General features: G+C 42.7%; 1 protein-coding gene across 2 annotated transcripts; it reads right to left on the reverse strand.

The window, feature by feature from the left end:
- Window positions 1-346: 346 nt before the first annotated feature.
- PARP9 (poly(ADP-ribose) polymerase family member 9) lies at window positions 347-13,796 on the reverse strand. Of its 2 annotated transcripts, none has more exons than XM_077320334.1 (10): window positions 13,668-13,796; window positions 12,833-12,866; window positions 10,402-11,219; window positions 9,399-9,629; window positions 8,279-8,497; window positions 7,354-7,429; window positions 6,831-7,190; window positions 4,379-4,524; window positions 3,792-3,963; window positions 347-916 (listed from the first exon to the last, which is right to left on the reverse strand). In XM_077320334.1, exons 1-10 carry the CDS (start codon window positions 13,689-13,691, stop codon window positions 588-590), a joined length of 2,409 nt encoding a protein of 802 aa, XP_077176449.1. In that variant the 5' UTR covers window positions 13,692-13,796; the 3' UTR covers window positions 347-587. The 2 variants fall into 2 exon arrangements, with proteins under 2 accessions (XP_077176449.1, XP_077176450.1); XM_077320335.1 differs by having other exon boundaries at window positions 13,612-13,722.
- Window positions 13,797-14,495: the final 699 nt, after the last annotated feature.

Consider the following 14,495-nt stretch of genomic DNA (forward strand, 5'->3'; position numbering starts at 1 on the left):
CGCCTTCTTCCGGCCGCCCTAGCGCCCATTTTATTCACCTTTAAAATGGGCTTTATTCCTAGTTAAACTAATAAAATACCTGTTACTAATGAATGAAACAAGTTACCTAAAATCTTATAAAAATAACTACGATGTTTTGGTATAAGCACTGACTTAGGAACATACTAAAGAGAACTCTCAGCATAATGCGATGGATCCCACTGAAAATTCCCCCAAGCTATTCCAGGGGGTCTTGCCCCCTTCAAGAACATTTCATGCTGCAGTAGGAGGAATTGGGGAAGTCATATTTCAGGAGAGACCCAGGTCATTGTTAGGTGTTCAACAATATAAGAACAGCACAAAATAATTTTTTCGAAGGGTTTGAAGTTGGTATTTTAATATACAATTGTCAGTGCAGTTCTGTTGCAAATAAAATTACATTGTTTTAAGCTTCCTTAGTTAGTTGAAGCTGCTTATTAAGCAATTAAGATAATTAAATCTGCATAACAAGACTTTTCATTGCACTGAAGAGCTGCCATCTATAGATGTTTAAATACACAAACATAGCTTGGGCCTACTGTCTGATGAAGTTTGAGGTCTCATATTTTCTAGGCTGATGACTCCAAATTTGTCTTCTGCCCTGGATTCCAAATCAGGGAACAAGTCAACAAATACAATGGCAGAGCCTGTTCCTTATTAAAAATGACAAATATTTCAGGGTTGTGAATATCATCAACGACACTGTCATAGAGTTTCATTCCACTTGCATTAATTAACGGTGGTACTACATAGCTTCGATTGCCCCTAGTGTATAAGCCTGTTACAACTTCGGCCTCAAATGCACAGAGCAGGTGGTCCATTTCACACTTGTCCCTGATATCTTCCACAAGGTTCCTGGGATTCTTGTTAAAGTAGATGCCAGCTCCATATTTTTGATCTGAGGGAGGAGAAAGACTGGTGTGGGTTATGTTCTTGTCATGGCACCACCACAAAACACAAGTGTTGGATACTTGATTCTGCATCACCTTTGACCTTCAATCACGCCTGAAGGACAGGTAACAACTAATACAGTGCCGGGTTACATCCTAAGAAGCCTTATTGTGAATACAAGACAGTTCTGCATGACGAGGAAGTCTATCATTTCTGTGGATTTCCCAGTCTAATTGCAGCCCCCGTCCCCCAATACTGACTCATACCATTACCAAGGGTTTCCCAGACTTTCAGCATCTGCATTTCAGATGACATGGGAGATGAAAAAGAGAAGGGAGGTAGAAAATATATTTTCCCTAAGTGGAACTTCCTGACTTAATTCACTTGTTTGTGTACCATCTTTAAATAGGACAGGGTCTTATTAAATAAAAGAGTAAGGCCACCTGGGGAGGAGTTAGGGTGGGCCCTGTCCAGGATAAAAACTCAGAGGGCCCAATCAGGAGCCGTGAAGCGGCTCCTGATTGGGCCCTCTGAGTGTCCATCCAGGGCCAAGCATCCAATGGGGAGGCGTCCAAAGTGCCTTCCTATTGGCCCCTCACCAGGACAGACCAAAATTCCATTCACCCAGCCCAGTCTGGCTGCCAGTCTGCTCCTGACCACCAAAGGGAGAGGAGGTCAGTAGGGCTGCCAAGGGGGATGAGAACAGAGGCTGCGCCAGCCCTTTTCACCCCAAGGCTGTCCTAACTGTCATGTCCAACTGTAAATTGCCTCAGAAACCTGACAGAGCTGGCAGGAGGCTGCAGAGTGCTCCCCCTCCCCCCTTCACGCCTGCTGTGAAGGAGCCTCTGACAGGCCCTGACTGAGGGGAGGGAGGCCTTTCCAAGAGCAACGCAGGGGAGCCTGAGGGCCTTCCTTTTGAGGGGGGGGGACTTTCTCCTTCTGCCAAACAGCTGCCTGACAGGGAGGCTACAGAAAAGCCCCTTCTCACTTAAAATACTGCTCTGGCCGGGGGTTGTACACAGCCAAGCCATGTGTCTTTCTTCTTTGCAACTCTCTGCAGATTTGAGGCCACTGCACAGCGTTATTCTGCAGAGGAAGCTGGCTGTTTTGTCTCCTGTTTCATCTGCACAACAACCCTGTGCAGTAGGCCTCAAGTCTTTCAATTCAACAACAACCTGTGTGGGAAGCCTTAAATGTTTCTTCTCTGCCACAACCCTGTCCAAAGTAGCCCTTTCTTCCTGGGGAGCTGATCTTTATACTCTGCAGGTGAGCTGTAATTCCAGGAGCTCTCCAGGCCACACCTGTAGGTTGGCTACCCCTGGGTTGGAAATATTCCTGGAGGTTTGGAGGTGGGACTTCAAAATCGTACAATGCCTCAGAGTCCAGCCTTCAAATGAGCCATTTTTGCCTCCAGTTGGTAGGGAGTGGTGCAGGAGTGTCCCTCCTGGCCTATGGGTTATGGCCAGCCCTTATCAGCAACTGTTTGTATTCTGGGGCGCAGACAGGCAGACCAGCATCAGTCCTGTGAGTCTGGAAAGTGCAGGAAGATCTAAATAAATATTTACAGCCTGAAACTAAATAGAGAACAAGTAAATGTCTGGAGACACATCGTCACTGAAATAGTAACTGGCAAATAACCTTGGCCTGGCAAATAAAAAAACAGTATTAAAAACCTTACTAAGGTCAAGAGTGCTGTGCACAGACAGTTTTCCTCTTAGGGTTGCCAGCTTCCCTGTGAGGCTCGCTACCCCACCTCCCTCATGGGGAGTTTGCTATGGGGAGAGAAGGGGAAGGCAATTGGAAAATGCTTTGAGACACCTGAGGTCTGCTGGGTCACTGCGACCCATTCCCAGTTCTCTCAGATCTCTCACAACCCTACATACCTCACAGGTTGACTATTGTGGAGAGACAAATGGAAAAGGTGTTTGTAAACCGCTTTGAGACTCCTTTGGGTAGTAAGCAATAGGGTACAAAAATCCATTCTTCTAAGGAGCAACCATGAAAGAAGCATGTGGGCACATAACATTTTACCGACAATGAAAATATGGGAGACAGAAGGAACAGGGTGGACACCTGTGTACTGTGACTACCCTATGTGTATTAGGGCAGAGGGGCATTTCAGTGAATGTGACCTAATTCACACAAGAAGGGAAATGACGCAGAACTGGGGGGAATTGGTTGCCATGTAATCTTCCCCTAAGAAGAGTCTCCAGTCTGATTTTCCCTTCACATATCTGAGGACATGGCTCTGGAAAGCTCATCTGTAACCACTATGCCACAATTCCCAAAGGACAGTCCTCTCCCACAATCAACGAACATTCCACACCACAGGTTCTTGACACCCATCTCTCCACACCCATGGCCTCATTTGCCACCATGCCACCACAACCTCCCACACAACACACGACAACCCCATGCCCTTACAGACTGGACAACTCCTCCCCTTCCTCTTCCCACTGCCAAGCTCTAGCGCCCATTGTATTCTTGGAGACAACGGGCTTTGCCCCTAGTAAGTAGTATAATCACTTTGACTTTTAAAGAGATGGAATTAATCATGGGTGTGTGTGTGTGTGTGTGTGTGTGAATGCAGAACCCTAAAATCTAGCTTTGTCTCAGATCAGCTTGTAAATTGCAAAACTAATGAGTGAAATTTCATTTCTCTTGTTTTAGAAAGATCATATGAATATACTGAATTATGATAACTGGATGGATATTACTGTTATCGGTATTCTCCATATTCTGTCTTTAAAATACTTTAAGAATCTTATGTCTGCATGGCTGTCAATTATGAAAATAATTTTCTGCAGGATCAAACTAGTAACGGGGATGTTTATAGTTATATACTGCATTTACCAAATAAACACAAAGGTGCTTGGGATTACCTTGTGAAGAATAAGTTGTCTGAAATCCAGTTTTGCAGACAAGACTGCAATGCTGAGCTGGTACACGATGGTATAACCTATGAGTTACTGGCCTTCCACTATTTTTTCCTTCTACTTTTCTTTTAATCCTTTGGAAAGCAGATTCTAATACAGGATTATATATTTTCTCTATCTGCAATAAACATTAACAATATATTATATCTTAGCTTGTTATGTGTAGTACAATATGTATCAAACTTTCTACAGGGCCATATCTGTGAACACTTAAATCTAGAAACTATCAATGAACAAACTAGAAATCTTATTTTTTTTAAGTTGGAAGGATCATAAAGACCATAAAGTCCAACCCTCTGTACCAAATAACTGTCCAGTCTTGGCTTAAACATCACCAAGGAGGGAGAACGTACAACATCCCTGGGCAACCAATTCCACAATTGAGCTCCCCTTATTGTTAAGTTTGTCCTAACTTCATGTCAATATGTTCCTCATAATGGATAGCCACCCTGGCTCGCCCCCAAATATGTCCCCCTAAATTCCTGGTGATTTTGTCCCTGTCATGGTGATGTTCCTGTTGATGGCTTCTTTACCTTGAGAACACGGAGACCAGATTTTTCAAGCTGTTTTTCTTTGTCTTTGAATTCCTGGAGATACGACTCTATTGGAATGACTTGGTAACTGTATCTGCTTGCCACCTCTGTGCACCCTTCTTGATGAAGATCGTTTCCCAAATGTCCTGGGGGCAGGTAACAGGATAGGCTTAATAACAGTAAAAGCAAGACTTCACGTTTGGACTGACCAGACAATTACTGGATAAGGATATTACCAACCAATTTTATTTGCTTAATAATGGGGAGAACAATACCCTCTGAAATCTAAATAAATAAATATAAATCTAAATAAATAAAAGGGAAAATAACTGCTATGGGTTGTTCCTTTAATGAAGGCCCATTCATGGCAAATTATTTCTCTGGAAGAGACACCTGTAGAAAGTTGAATCTATTTAAGCCAAAACCATTAACAGATTAGTGGGAACTAACTAAGATAAACACACATCAGTTTTAATCTTTAAGGGGCAGGAATGCCAGTCCTGTGGGCATCATGAGACATCTTCAATATATGCCTTGACTGAAACTAGTCCTCTAATTTGTACAGACATCTGTGTCAACATCCCCAAAGAAAAACTTATTGAGATTCATTATTTAATTTGTTTGTTTTTGGATTTTTATACCGTCGCTCTTAATACTGTCTCACGGCGGTTTACAATAAAACAATACAATACAATATAAGATAAAGGTATCCCCTTTGCAAGCACCGAGTCATGTCTGACCCTTGGGGTGATGCCCTCCAGCGTTTTCATGGCAGACTCAATACGGGGTGGTTTGCCAGTGCAATACAATACAATATAAACCCCCTTAAAAAACCCTTAACAGGTAATCTGATATTGCACATTTCAGAATTTACTAAATATGAGTTTACTATAAACACTTAATTGTCACACAGTCTCACTCACCTTTTCAGTTACAGTTAGATGGCCATTAAGTCAGTAGATGCTAAATATTCTTCTTAACTTTATTTATTTTATTTTTATTTTTTATTTTATTTATTATATATTTATATACCGCCCTCCCCGGGGGCTCAGGGCGGTTTACATAATAACACAAGAACAATACATGGAACAGTCTTATAAAACATTTCAGTAACCGTGCAATAATAACTGATAATTGTAAACATATAACATTATAATTGTATAATCAATAAACAATACAACGTTGCAACATACAAACAGGTCCAGAGTGTATAGGTGGTGTTCTGAGGGGGGGCGGGGAGCAGGGGCTCTTTGGTCGCTGTTGGTTATATATATCTGGTCTCAACCGAATGCCTGGCGGAAGAGCTCCTCCTTGCAGGCCCTGCGGAATTGTTTAAGCTCCGTCAGGGCCCTGATCTTCTCCGGGAGCTCATTCCACCAGGTGGGGGCCAGAACAGAGAATGCTCTGGCCCTGGTTGAGACCAGGCGGACTTCTTTACTTGACCACTTTGTGTTGCCTATGCTCAATCTCCACTGATATTCTGGATGATTTAGGACAGTGAAGTCCACAGCAAGGAAGGATGTACAACATCTCTGTTAACATGACACTTTTTAATGAAAGTATGATTCTCAGGTTTTTTTCCTTTTTCATTAGCTGCTGAGAGAGGAACACTAGAATTTCCTCTGTGCAAAAGCTACCACTGAAGGCCCAATACAATCACCCAGAAACCAAGCTTCTGCAACAATGTAGTTCTTCCCCAGGTCTTTTCAAAAGCACGTGTCATAGAATCACTTCTGTGAACTAATGTGCTAACAAAGGGCCAAGATAAAGATGTGAAAAAATACTGTTACCAGAGAGATGGATTTTACTTGGCTGAAGCCTGAAGTTTGAAGAATTATCTGCCTCAGGGATCCCTGTTTGCTATCAAGTAATAACTGCAAAATATAATTGCTCCCCACTAAGCTCTCTCAGATTTAACATCACAGAAAGAAAAAATTGTGCTCAGTTATTCATTATTACCTCTGTTTTTGCCATCTGAATAACTAATTCTTTCGCATTAGGACAGATCCCATGAACTGTGGATGCAAAGATTGTGGATCTTTCTCATGTTTGCTGAATCCCAGCCCAATGGATAGTTCCAGCATTTGGACAAGGGCTCATTAGCCAAGTACTCAGCAAGGAATCAAGCCAAAGGCAGCTTGTCAAGGATACACCAAGAGTTATGGAGGGACTGGAGAAAGTTGAATCTATTTAGGCCAAAAATATTAAGAGATTAGTGGTAACAAATGAAGTTAAGCATAATTTTAGAACAATTTTAATCATTAAGGGGCAGGAATGCCCTCCTGTGAAAGTGTTCAGTCCTGATGACATTATAAGAGATCATCATCATAAGCCTCAAACTAGCCCTCTAAACTAATTCTACATATTATTTCAACAAGACAAATCTCTTCATCAGATTTTTGGCTCTGTTGTATTCATGCATGTCATAAATGAAGCGTGCAGTATTACGTACCATCTGCCTTCAGGTGTTCTGGATCAGTTGTATTTTGTAGCATAAATTCAATGGCAAATGTTGCATCAATCACAGCTTGGGGGGAACCTTCAATCTCTAATGCTGACCCCTCTCTAGTCACACTCTCCTGTATGGTGATACCAAAATGCTGTTGTAGTTCGGACAATTCAACAGGTTGACTCTGGCCGAGGTTTCGATGGCTGCAATTTCTTATAACAATTTGGTGCGTGTCCTCAACCTGTATTATGTTCTTGAGCCACAGTCCTGCTTCCTCTAAGGTTTCACGACTACATCCAATGAGTTCTACAAATGGTCCATTTCTTTCAGAACATGCCCTGGCTTGAATGTCAGTCTGTATATCTGGAAAAATAGTGCACATTTGTTATTTTTCATCTCAAAGGAAAACAATAGGCGCATAAGAAGCTTCATTTGTTGTATCTCTTCTTGCCGTGTAATCTATTTCTCATTAAAATTTTTACCACCAGCATCTCCACTAATTTTACCCATTCTGTCTTTTTCTTACCCATAGCATCCAAACTGCAGCAGTCCATTTTTTCTTCCAGTTTGTTTTTGATTGACATAATCTTGGTACAGAAAGCCTTTAAAAAGAGCAACACAAATAATCAAGAAAGGCATTGTCATTTCTACCTGGTCATGGTAGTACTTGTGTATGTCATTCTGTACATCCTTACCCAAGTTCAGGAATCAAAGCAGGAAACTGCAAAGCAAGTATTTCTAATATGGACTACATGCTTTTGTTCTTTATTGATTCCAATGTCTATTCCAAACTTCCTCTATAAAAAGAACTGAATGTTCTCATGCAAACTATGCTATGTTGCATACGATAATTAGCAACTTTTCCAATTCATTATTGTTTCAGTGTTATTCTTAGTACCGACAACATGTCCTACTTCTCTGCTGTTAAAACTGAAAGCTCAAAATGGTTGCACCAGCTTAGGTTCACACAGAATTTAACAAATCCCAAGTGTCTGGTCACTGTGACACCTAAAATATCCACTAATTTTTAATTGCAGTATGTCTTAGTGATATGCAATATACTTCTTCAGCACGTGGAAACAGATTGTCCTTTTCCACTTCAGAACATCCAGAATTTTCACTAATTGCAGTGCTGTCTTATAGGATTTCAGATCTGTGTTCTGGGTACACCAAACACTACTGGCACAGAGGTTACATAATCCCATGCCTGGTGAACCTGGTCTATTATTGAGCAGAGCTTTTGAATACTAGTGAGCCCCAGTAACATTAACTCTCAAATGAAAACTGACCAGCTTCCCAACCTCGTCATGGGTGTGTGTATGTGGGGGGGGGGGAGGTGCTACGTCAAGCGGCAGCAGATGACAAAGAATAAGAAATTGTTTGAACTCAGTGCTCAGACAACACAGTTAACTTTTGCCCTGCCTATTTTGGGTTAATAGTAAATATCTTACCTCATAAACATCATTGTCAGCAGGTGGAATTACAATATAGACATCTGGCTTTTCCCCAGGATGTTCCTTTGCAAAGCATATTATTTGCTCTACCATAATATTTGCTACTTCATCCTTTGGCAAATGTAAATCTTCAATCCCAAGAGGAGGGAAAGAAATGGAGGGAAATTGCTGTTCCTGAGTCTTGAAAAGGCTTTTAGAAACTGCCGCTTTTAGTGCCTGAGGAAAACAACAGAGTTATATATATACTAGCAAGAAAGCCCATTGCAACCAGGAATGCAATGAGTGCTAGGACCCAGAAGACACTGGGAGGTGCGGATCTCTCTGTGTGTCTTTCCCTTTCGATGCATGTCTCTCCGCGTGCCTCGCAGCAGGAGGCACAGCAGGTAATTAGGGCTCGTTCTGAGGAGGGAAGCAGGGCTGGTGTGCAGTTTGGGGCAGCTCTCTGTCTCTGACTCTCTCTCCCTCTGTCGCAGCAGGGGTGGCTCTCTCTGTGTCTCTCTCTCCATCACAGCAGGTAATTAAAGCCCCTTCTTAGGAGGGAAGCAGGGCTGGTCAGCAGCTTGGGGGGCTCTCTCTGTGTCTTTCTCTGCCTCCCTCACAGCAGGAGTGATAGGAGGGAATGAGGGATTGTCTTCGGTCTGGCAGGGCTCTGTGTCTCTGGCGCATCTGAGAGAAATGTGGCTAGTGTCCAGGGAAGGAGGGCAGGAGCTGTAGGGGCAGGGTCAATCAGGGTGCAGCACCGTTGCTGGCTGCACCTTGATTGGCCCTATTCCAACTTGGACAGCCGGACATGTTCCACCCCCCAGGCTGTTTCACAAATATATAGAGGAACCATGGATAAGGATGACCCTGCTGCAGGAAACTCACCAACAGGGGCAGCTCTCACACAGCAGGGATCTGCAGACTCAGAAGGAAGTGGAAGGAAGAGGGGGTGGTCAGAGTGGGGGACGGAAGGTGATTGGCTGGCCACTAAATAGACAGGTAAGCCAGTTGAAGGAGGAGGCACTCAGGGGCAGGACACCCACCCTGAGTGGGAGTTGTGGCAATTTAGCCATGAGACCAGCTCCTCCTCTTAGCCCTTACCATAAAATTGTACTGGTACCAGAAAAGCCCTCACCTGCTGTGTGTTGCCCTCATTATGAGATGGCCATATCACATGGAGCACAAACTCACAGGCGATGTTGTACCCTTTGGTGCATACCAGTTGGAAACAATCTGCTGGAAGTTTCTGTAATTCAGAAAGAAATTGCTCCTGCAGAGGTAGACCTGCTTTTTCTAGAATTGCTCTTGAAATGGTTCCTTGTGAAAGATCATCTTGCACAATCACAGAGTTGATAATAATGGCAGTCTGAAAGAAAACAATGTAAAATCTGAAGCCATTTCAACTGAGGGGGACATGTACTAATTGTATTAATTCATTAATACATGTATTAATTGAATTTCTGCATCTAGCATGTTTTTATCCCCTTGCCCCATGCAACTCAGGGTGGTAGATGCCTTTCAGATATACTTGGAGTACTTTTAGTATCATCATGGAACCTGAACTGAAAAACTATGGGGACGTCAAGTTCAATTAATAACTGCCTGGAAGAACACATTCTAAGGGTTTGGTTATTTTTCCCAGCCTCATGCAGATATTCTTATGCTTTAAACTTACAAGCCAAGGCACCCACACTATTCATCTACAATATCATAAGAATGCGTCCCTATCAATCATGTTGAAAAAAAGTGGTGCAAATTCAACTTTCATTTGGAGAAGTTCCTCCAGCCTAGGGAGCCTTCCTCCAACTTAAGTGGCCCTGCCATTGGAGTAAGGCTTCAAACTCTTCTAAACTGGAGTGGTAGTATTTGCTAAAGCATCTTTTCAACATACTGTCTTGTGCACACACCATAGAACAGTGAAGGAGAAGCATTCTTGGAGAAACAGTGGGACAAGATACAGGACCTGCAGCTACCTACTGCACTAAACTGCTTACCTAGTATTTGGGAACATTTAGATCAAGTCATGGTGATGAAAATAATCAGCACTCCTAACCTCATGGCTGCATGATTACGGAATCAACCTTCAGTTTCAAACTCTAACTCAAACATTTGCAGCCTGTAAGCATACAGAAACTTACTTGCTGATTTTCTATATTCCCTTTTCTGATCTGCAGGCAAAGATTGTTCACTGTGATGGAATCTGTGGCTCCCTTCAGGGGCATTAGGTCGTTAACACCAAGCAGTTCTTCACAAGCCCTTTTCATTATTTCAACTGTGGGCTCATCAGCATTCACAAGGTGGATTTCTTGCAAGTAGCCAAATAATGGAGCTAGCTGGATAAAATTCTTTATAGTCTGAACAACGACTTGTGCGCATAAATCCAGCGGGAAGTTGAAGAATCCTGAGCCCAGTGCAGGAATGGCTACCGACTTGATATTGTTTTCTGGCGCATTGCCGTATTTCAGAATATTTATAATGGCTGTTTCAAGTCGGAGGCAACATTCTTCCCTCTGGTCTTCAGACCATCTTGGGCTTACTATGTGGATCACTTGCTTGCAAGGGAGTCTGCCTCCACTAGTGACTGCAATCTGGCCGGCATGGAGAGGTCCGTTCTTTTCAATGAAACGTTTGCACTGCTCTTCAATTTCTGGCCCGCCAGCTTTCAGAAGGGCAAATGCCAGGCCTCCAAAATGATGTAGGTTTTCATTGGCTGTGTTCACCAAAGCATCGGCTTCGTGTCTGGTCAGGTCATCTAACAAGACTGAGACGTCAATTCCTTCTTTCAAGTTTTTCCTATAAACTTCAGTGGGGTTCCTTTTACTTTTAAGGATAGTTATGCAGCCAAACTTCTTCTGAAGCAGACGGCAGAGGTAGTTCTCTCTTCTCTTAAGAATTGCATAAAGGTTGTTGCTGATGTGAATTGTTAAGATTTCCTCGTCCGTAGCCCTGCCATTATCTATGAGATGGGGGAAAGTAAACATTTGGTCTTTTTCTGAAAACAAAACAATTTTGTCTCTCTGATTACTTTTATAGCTTTTTCTAGTTTTCTATCTAACATTACTTCAGAAAAGACAGGAAAATGATTGCCCTCTATATCATATTCACATAAGCAAATGTAATATGGACTGCATTTGTTACTCAATTTATTTATTAGAGGTAAAGCCCATTGTATTTTCTAATACAATGGGCTCTAGCCTGGGCACTGCTGGCCCCTTGGCCCCGGACTAACACTCGGAGGGGCCAATGGGAAGCCACTTCGTGGCTCCCCATTGGCCCCTTTGAGTTTTTATCCCGGAATCGCCCTGCCCCTTTCTCCTCCCACATTGCCCTTACTGCATTATTATTACTGCTCCCGCGGAGCGGTTTACAGATGGAAGATCAGCTAACAGCCCAAACCTAAAAACTGCAGAGCTTTGGCTGAAACATTACATCATCCATGTCAGCAATAAGGGCCAGAAAAGCCTCTGGCCCTGGTCGAGGCCAGGTGAGCTTCACATGGACCAGGGATCTCCAGCCTATTTGCACTCACAGAGCATAATGCCCTGCATAAGGCATAGGGAGTTAGACAGGTGTGTATGTGTGTGAGGGGGGTGTCTTAGTTTTAATGAAAACTGGTTTTTAATGTTTTACTATTCCATTCAATCTTGACTGTACTTAAATTTTATGAGCCAGATGCCCTGACCCCTAGGGGACAGGGGGCATAGAAATTTAAAATAAATAAATTAAATTAAAAAGACAGAAAATGCTATAATGCAACACTGGAAGTCTAGGGCCATAGTTCAACAGCTATGTAGGGCTGATTGCTGAGATTAAGAACTAGATGATTGGGAAAGCATTCTTGGAAGCCTTGAGCCTGAGCGATTTACAGTGCTATCCTAAAGAGAACAGCTAGTTTCAAATCCAGTAACACCTTAGAGATCAACAAGATTTTCAGTGCATAAGCTTTTGAAAGCCAATACTCCCTGTGACAGATAGAACTAACAATTGCGATCTCTAAGTCCTTTTATTGCTGTCAGATAGTGGGAGAGGTGTGGCAAAGAAACTGGAGATCCATGTCAAAGTGCAGGAGCAGGGGCTAAGTGGTTGGGGATTGTGCCCAAAAAACTACCAAAAAACTCTCCCCCGCACATGCTGTATGCTCCGAAGGGCTTGAGCAAGCCAATCCCCCCCCCCCCTGTTTATTCATGTCCTTTTGACATTCAGGTGCTCTCAGATTTCTATGTTGCCTGGAACCCACTCAGTATTCTTCAGGCCATGGGGCGGGGGGTGTGTGCTTATGGAGAAGTCACAGCCTCCTCTGTTAGTGGCCGGGTTTAGCTGCTTTTATGATCGGCACATGCCTCCCTCTTTACTTTAAGATATGATTAAAAACAATTCCCTCCCTTCAGTGAGCAATACATTGTGTGTGCGCGTAATTCTGTCAGTAGGGGCAAATCAGCACTACAATAATTCTTGTCATGGAGGAATCTGGACAGGAGGCCAGAGCCTAAAGGCCTCATTCTGATGTGCCTGAAAAGGAGAAAATCCTATTCAAATTGCTAATATGCAACAAACAGTGTAAAGACCTACCTGGATTCTTTTCAGTTGTGCCAGAACTGGAAGCCTGGGGGAACAAAATAACAATGTACTCAGAATTCCTCTACTGTGGAATAATGTTTGTGTGTTTTACTCCCCATTCAGAACTCCTTGCTTCAACAAGTTCCCCCCAGAGGGCAATTCTCTACTTGGATCCCAGCAGCAAAGAGCATGCAGATTTCCTTACACAGAGATGAATGGGATGCAAACTGTGCAATCCAAAGCAAAGTTACACTTTTCGAAGCCTGTTGAAGTCACTGGGCTTAGAAATGTGGAACTTTGCAGATGATTGCACGGAAAGATGCCTATTTTTCTTTTCATACTGTTGACTCTGAAATGTCTTTTCTTTCATGTCTTGACTGCTGAAACTTTGAACCGTCTATCACATTCAGTACAAATCAGTTTAAACTCTTATCTCTTGTTCTCACATTTGAACAAAAGGGGTCGTTCAGGGGGGAACTGTAGTTCAAACTTGAGAATGAGAAAGCAACTGTTTTGTCATCAATGGTCCTTATTACTAAGCAGAAGGGTTAACAATAACAACAATTCCAGCTGTCCATTAACAAGACCAGACATTCTTACACAATCTGAAAGTTAAATTTATTGCTTTTTTGAATTACTGGACTCGGGAGTTGGTTGCTGAGTTTATATGTTGAACCTCTGCTTTGTCTTGATACCACTTGTGTCTTTGACCAAAAAAGTCCTGCCTTTTCTTAGGAAATTCCCTGCTCTTGATTATCTAAGATTCTGACTGCTACACCACATTGACTCACAGTTATTGACATATAGGTTCCAAAATCTGCTTGAATCTTTTAGTCTAAGACTTTACCATCAGTTTCATTATATTCCCCATCTTGAATTTCCTCTTCTTCCTCCCCTTCTAGATGTGATTCCTTCTCGTCCCCATTTCAGCAGCAACTGCTTCCCCCAGAACCTCCCCCCTTAGAATCTTAGTCTAGTTGTTATGGAGACTCAGTGACACCATCAGGCTGCTTCCTGGGTCATAATATCATAATTTAAAGCAGTAGGGCTCATTGTTTTGGGCTACAAGAATGAAAGGCAGGGTAGAAATAAAGTGAAAATAAATTTGTGAAGTGAAAGGATGATTTTTTTGGCACTAAAATATGGTGGAATAAGTGGTAAAAATCAAATCCATTTTAGCGCTTTTGAGAAGATCATGGCTGGTAATTCCCCTGAATTACCAGAATTAACTTGGAGGGGTCATTTGGTGTTTGTGATATCAGCTTAAGAAATGTCCAGAGGAAACTGGCCCCCAGAAAAAAATGATTGATTGCTCCTGGTAGAACTTCTGTGGCATGGCCAAAAAGCTGCATTAGAGGCAAAACAAACCAGGCCTTTTGTAGCATTTTATCTTAATCTTAAAGATTAATAAATGTTTATTTTATCCAATGTTACCAATTTGCAAACAGGGCCTGAAGTTCTCCAGAAGTTCCAAAAAAATCTCTAGACTTCGGCAAACAGTTCCTCAGGAGGAAACGGCAGCTTCAGAGGCCAGACCCTCTGGCATCACATCCCTGGTGAGCTCCCCTCCCACACACAGCTCCCAAATCTCTAGGGCAGGGGTAGACAAACTGCGGCCCTCCAGATGTCCATGGACTACAATTCCCATAAGCCGCTGGCAGCGGCTCATGGGAAT

The sequence above is a fragment of the Paroedura picta genome, chromosome 2, assembly GCF_049243985.1.
Source record: "Paroedura picta isolate Pp20150507F chromosome 2, Ppicta_v3.0, whole genome shotgun sequence".
Lineage (NCBI taxonomy): Eukaryota > Metazoa > Chordata > Lepidosauria > Squamata > Gekkonidae > Paroedura > Paroedura picta.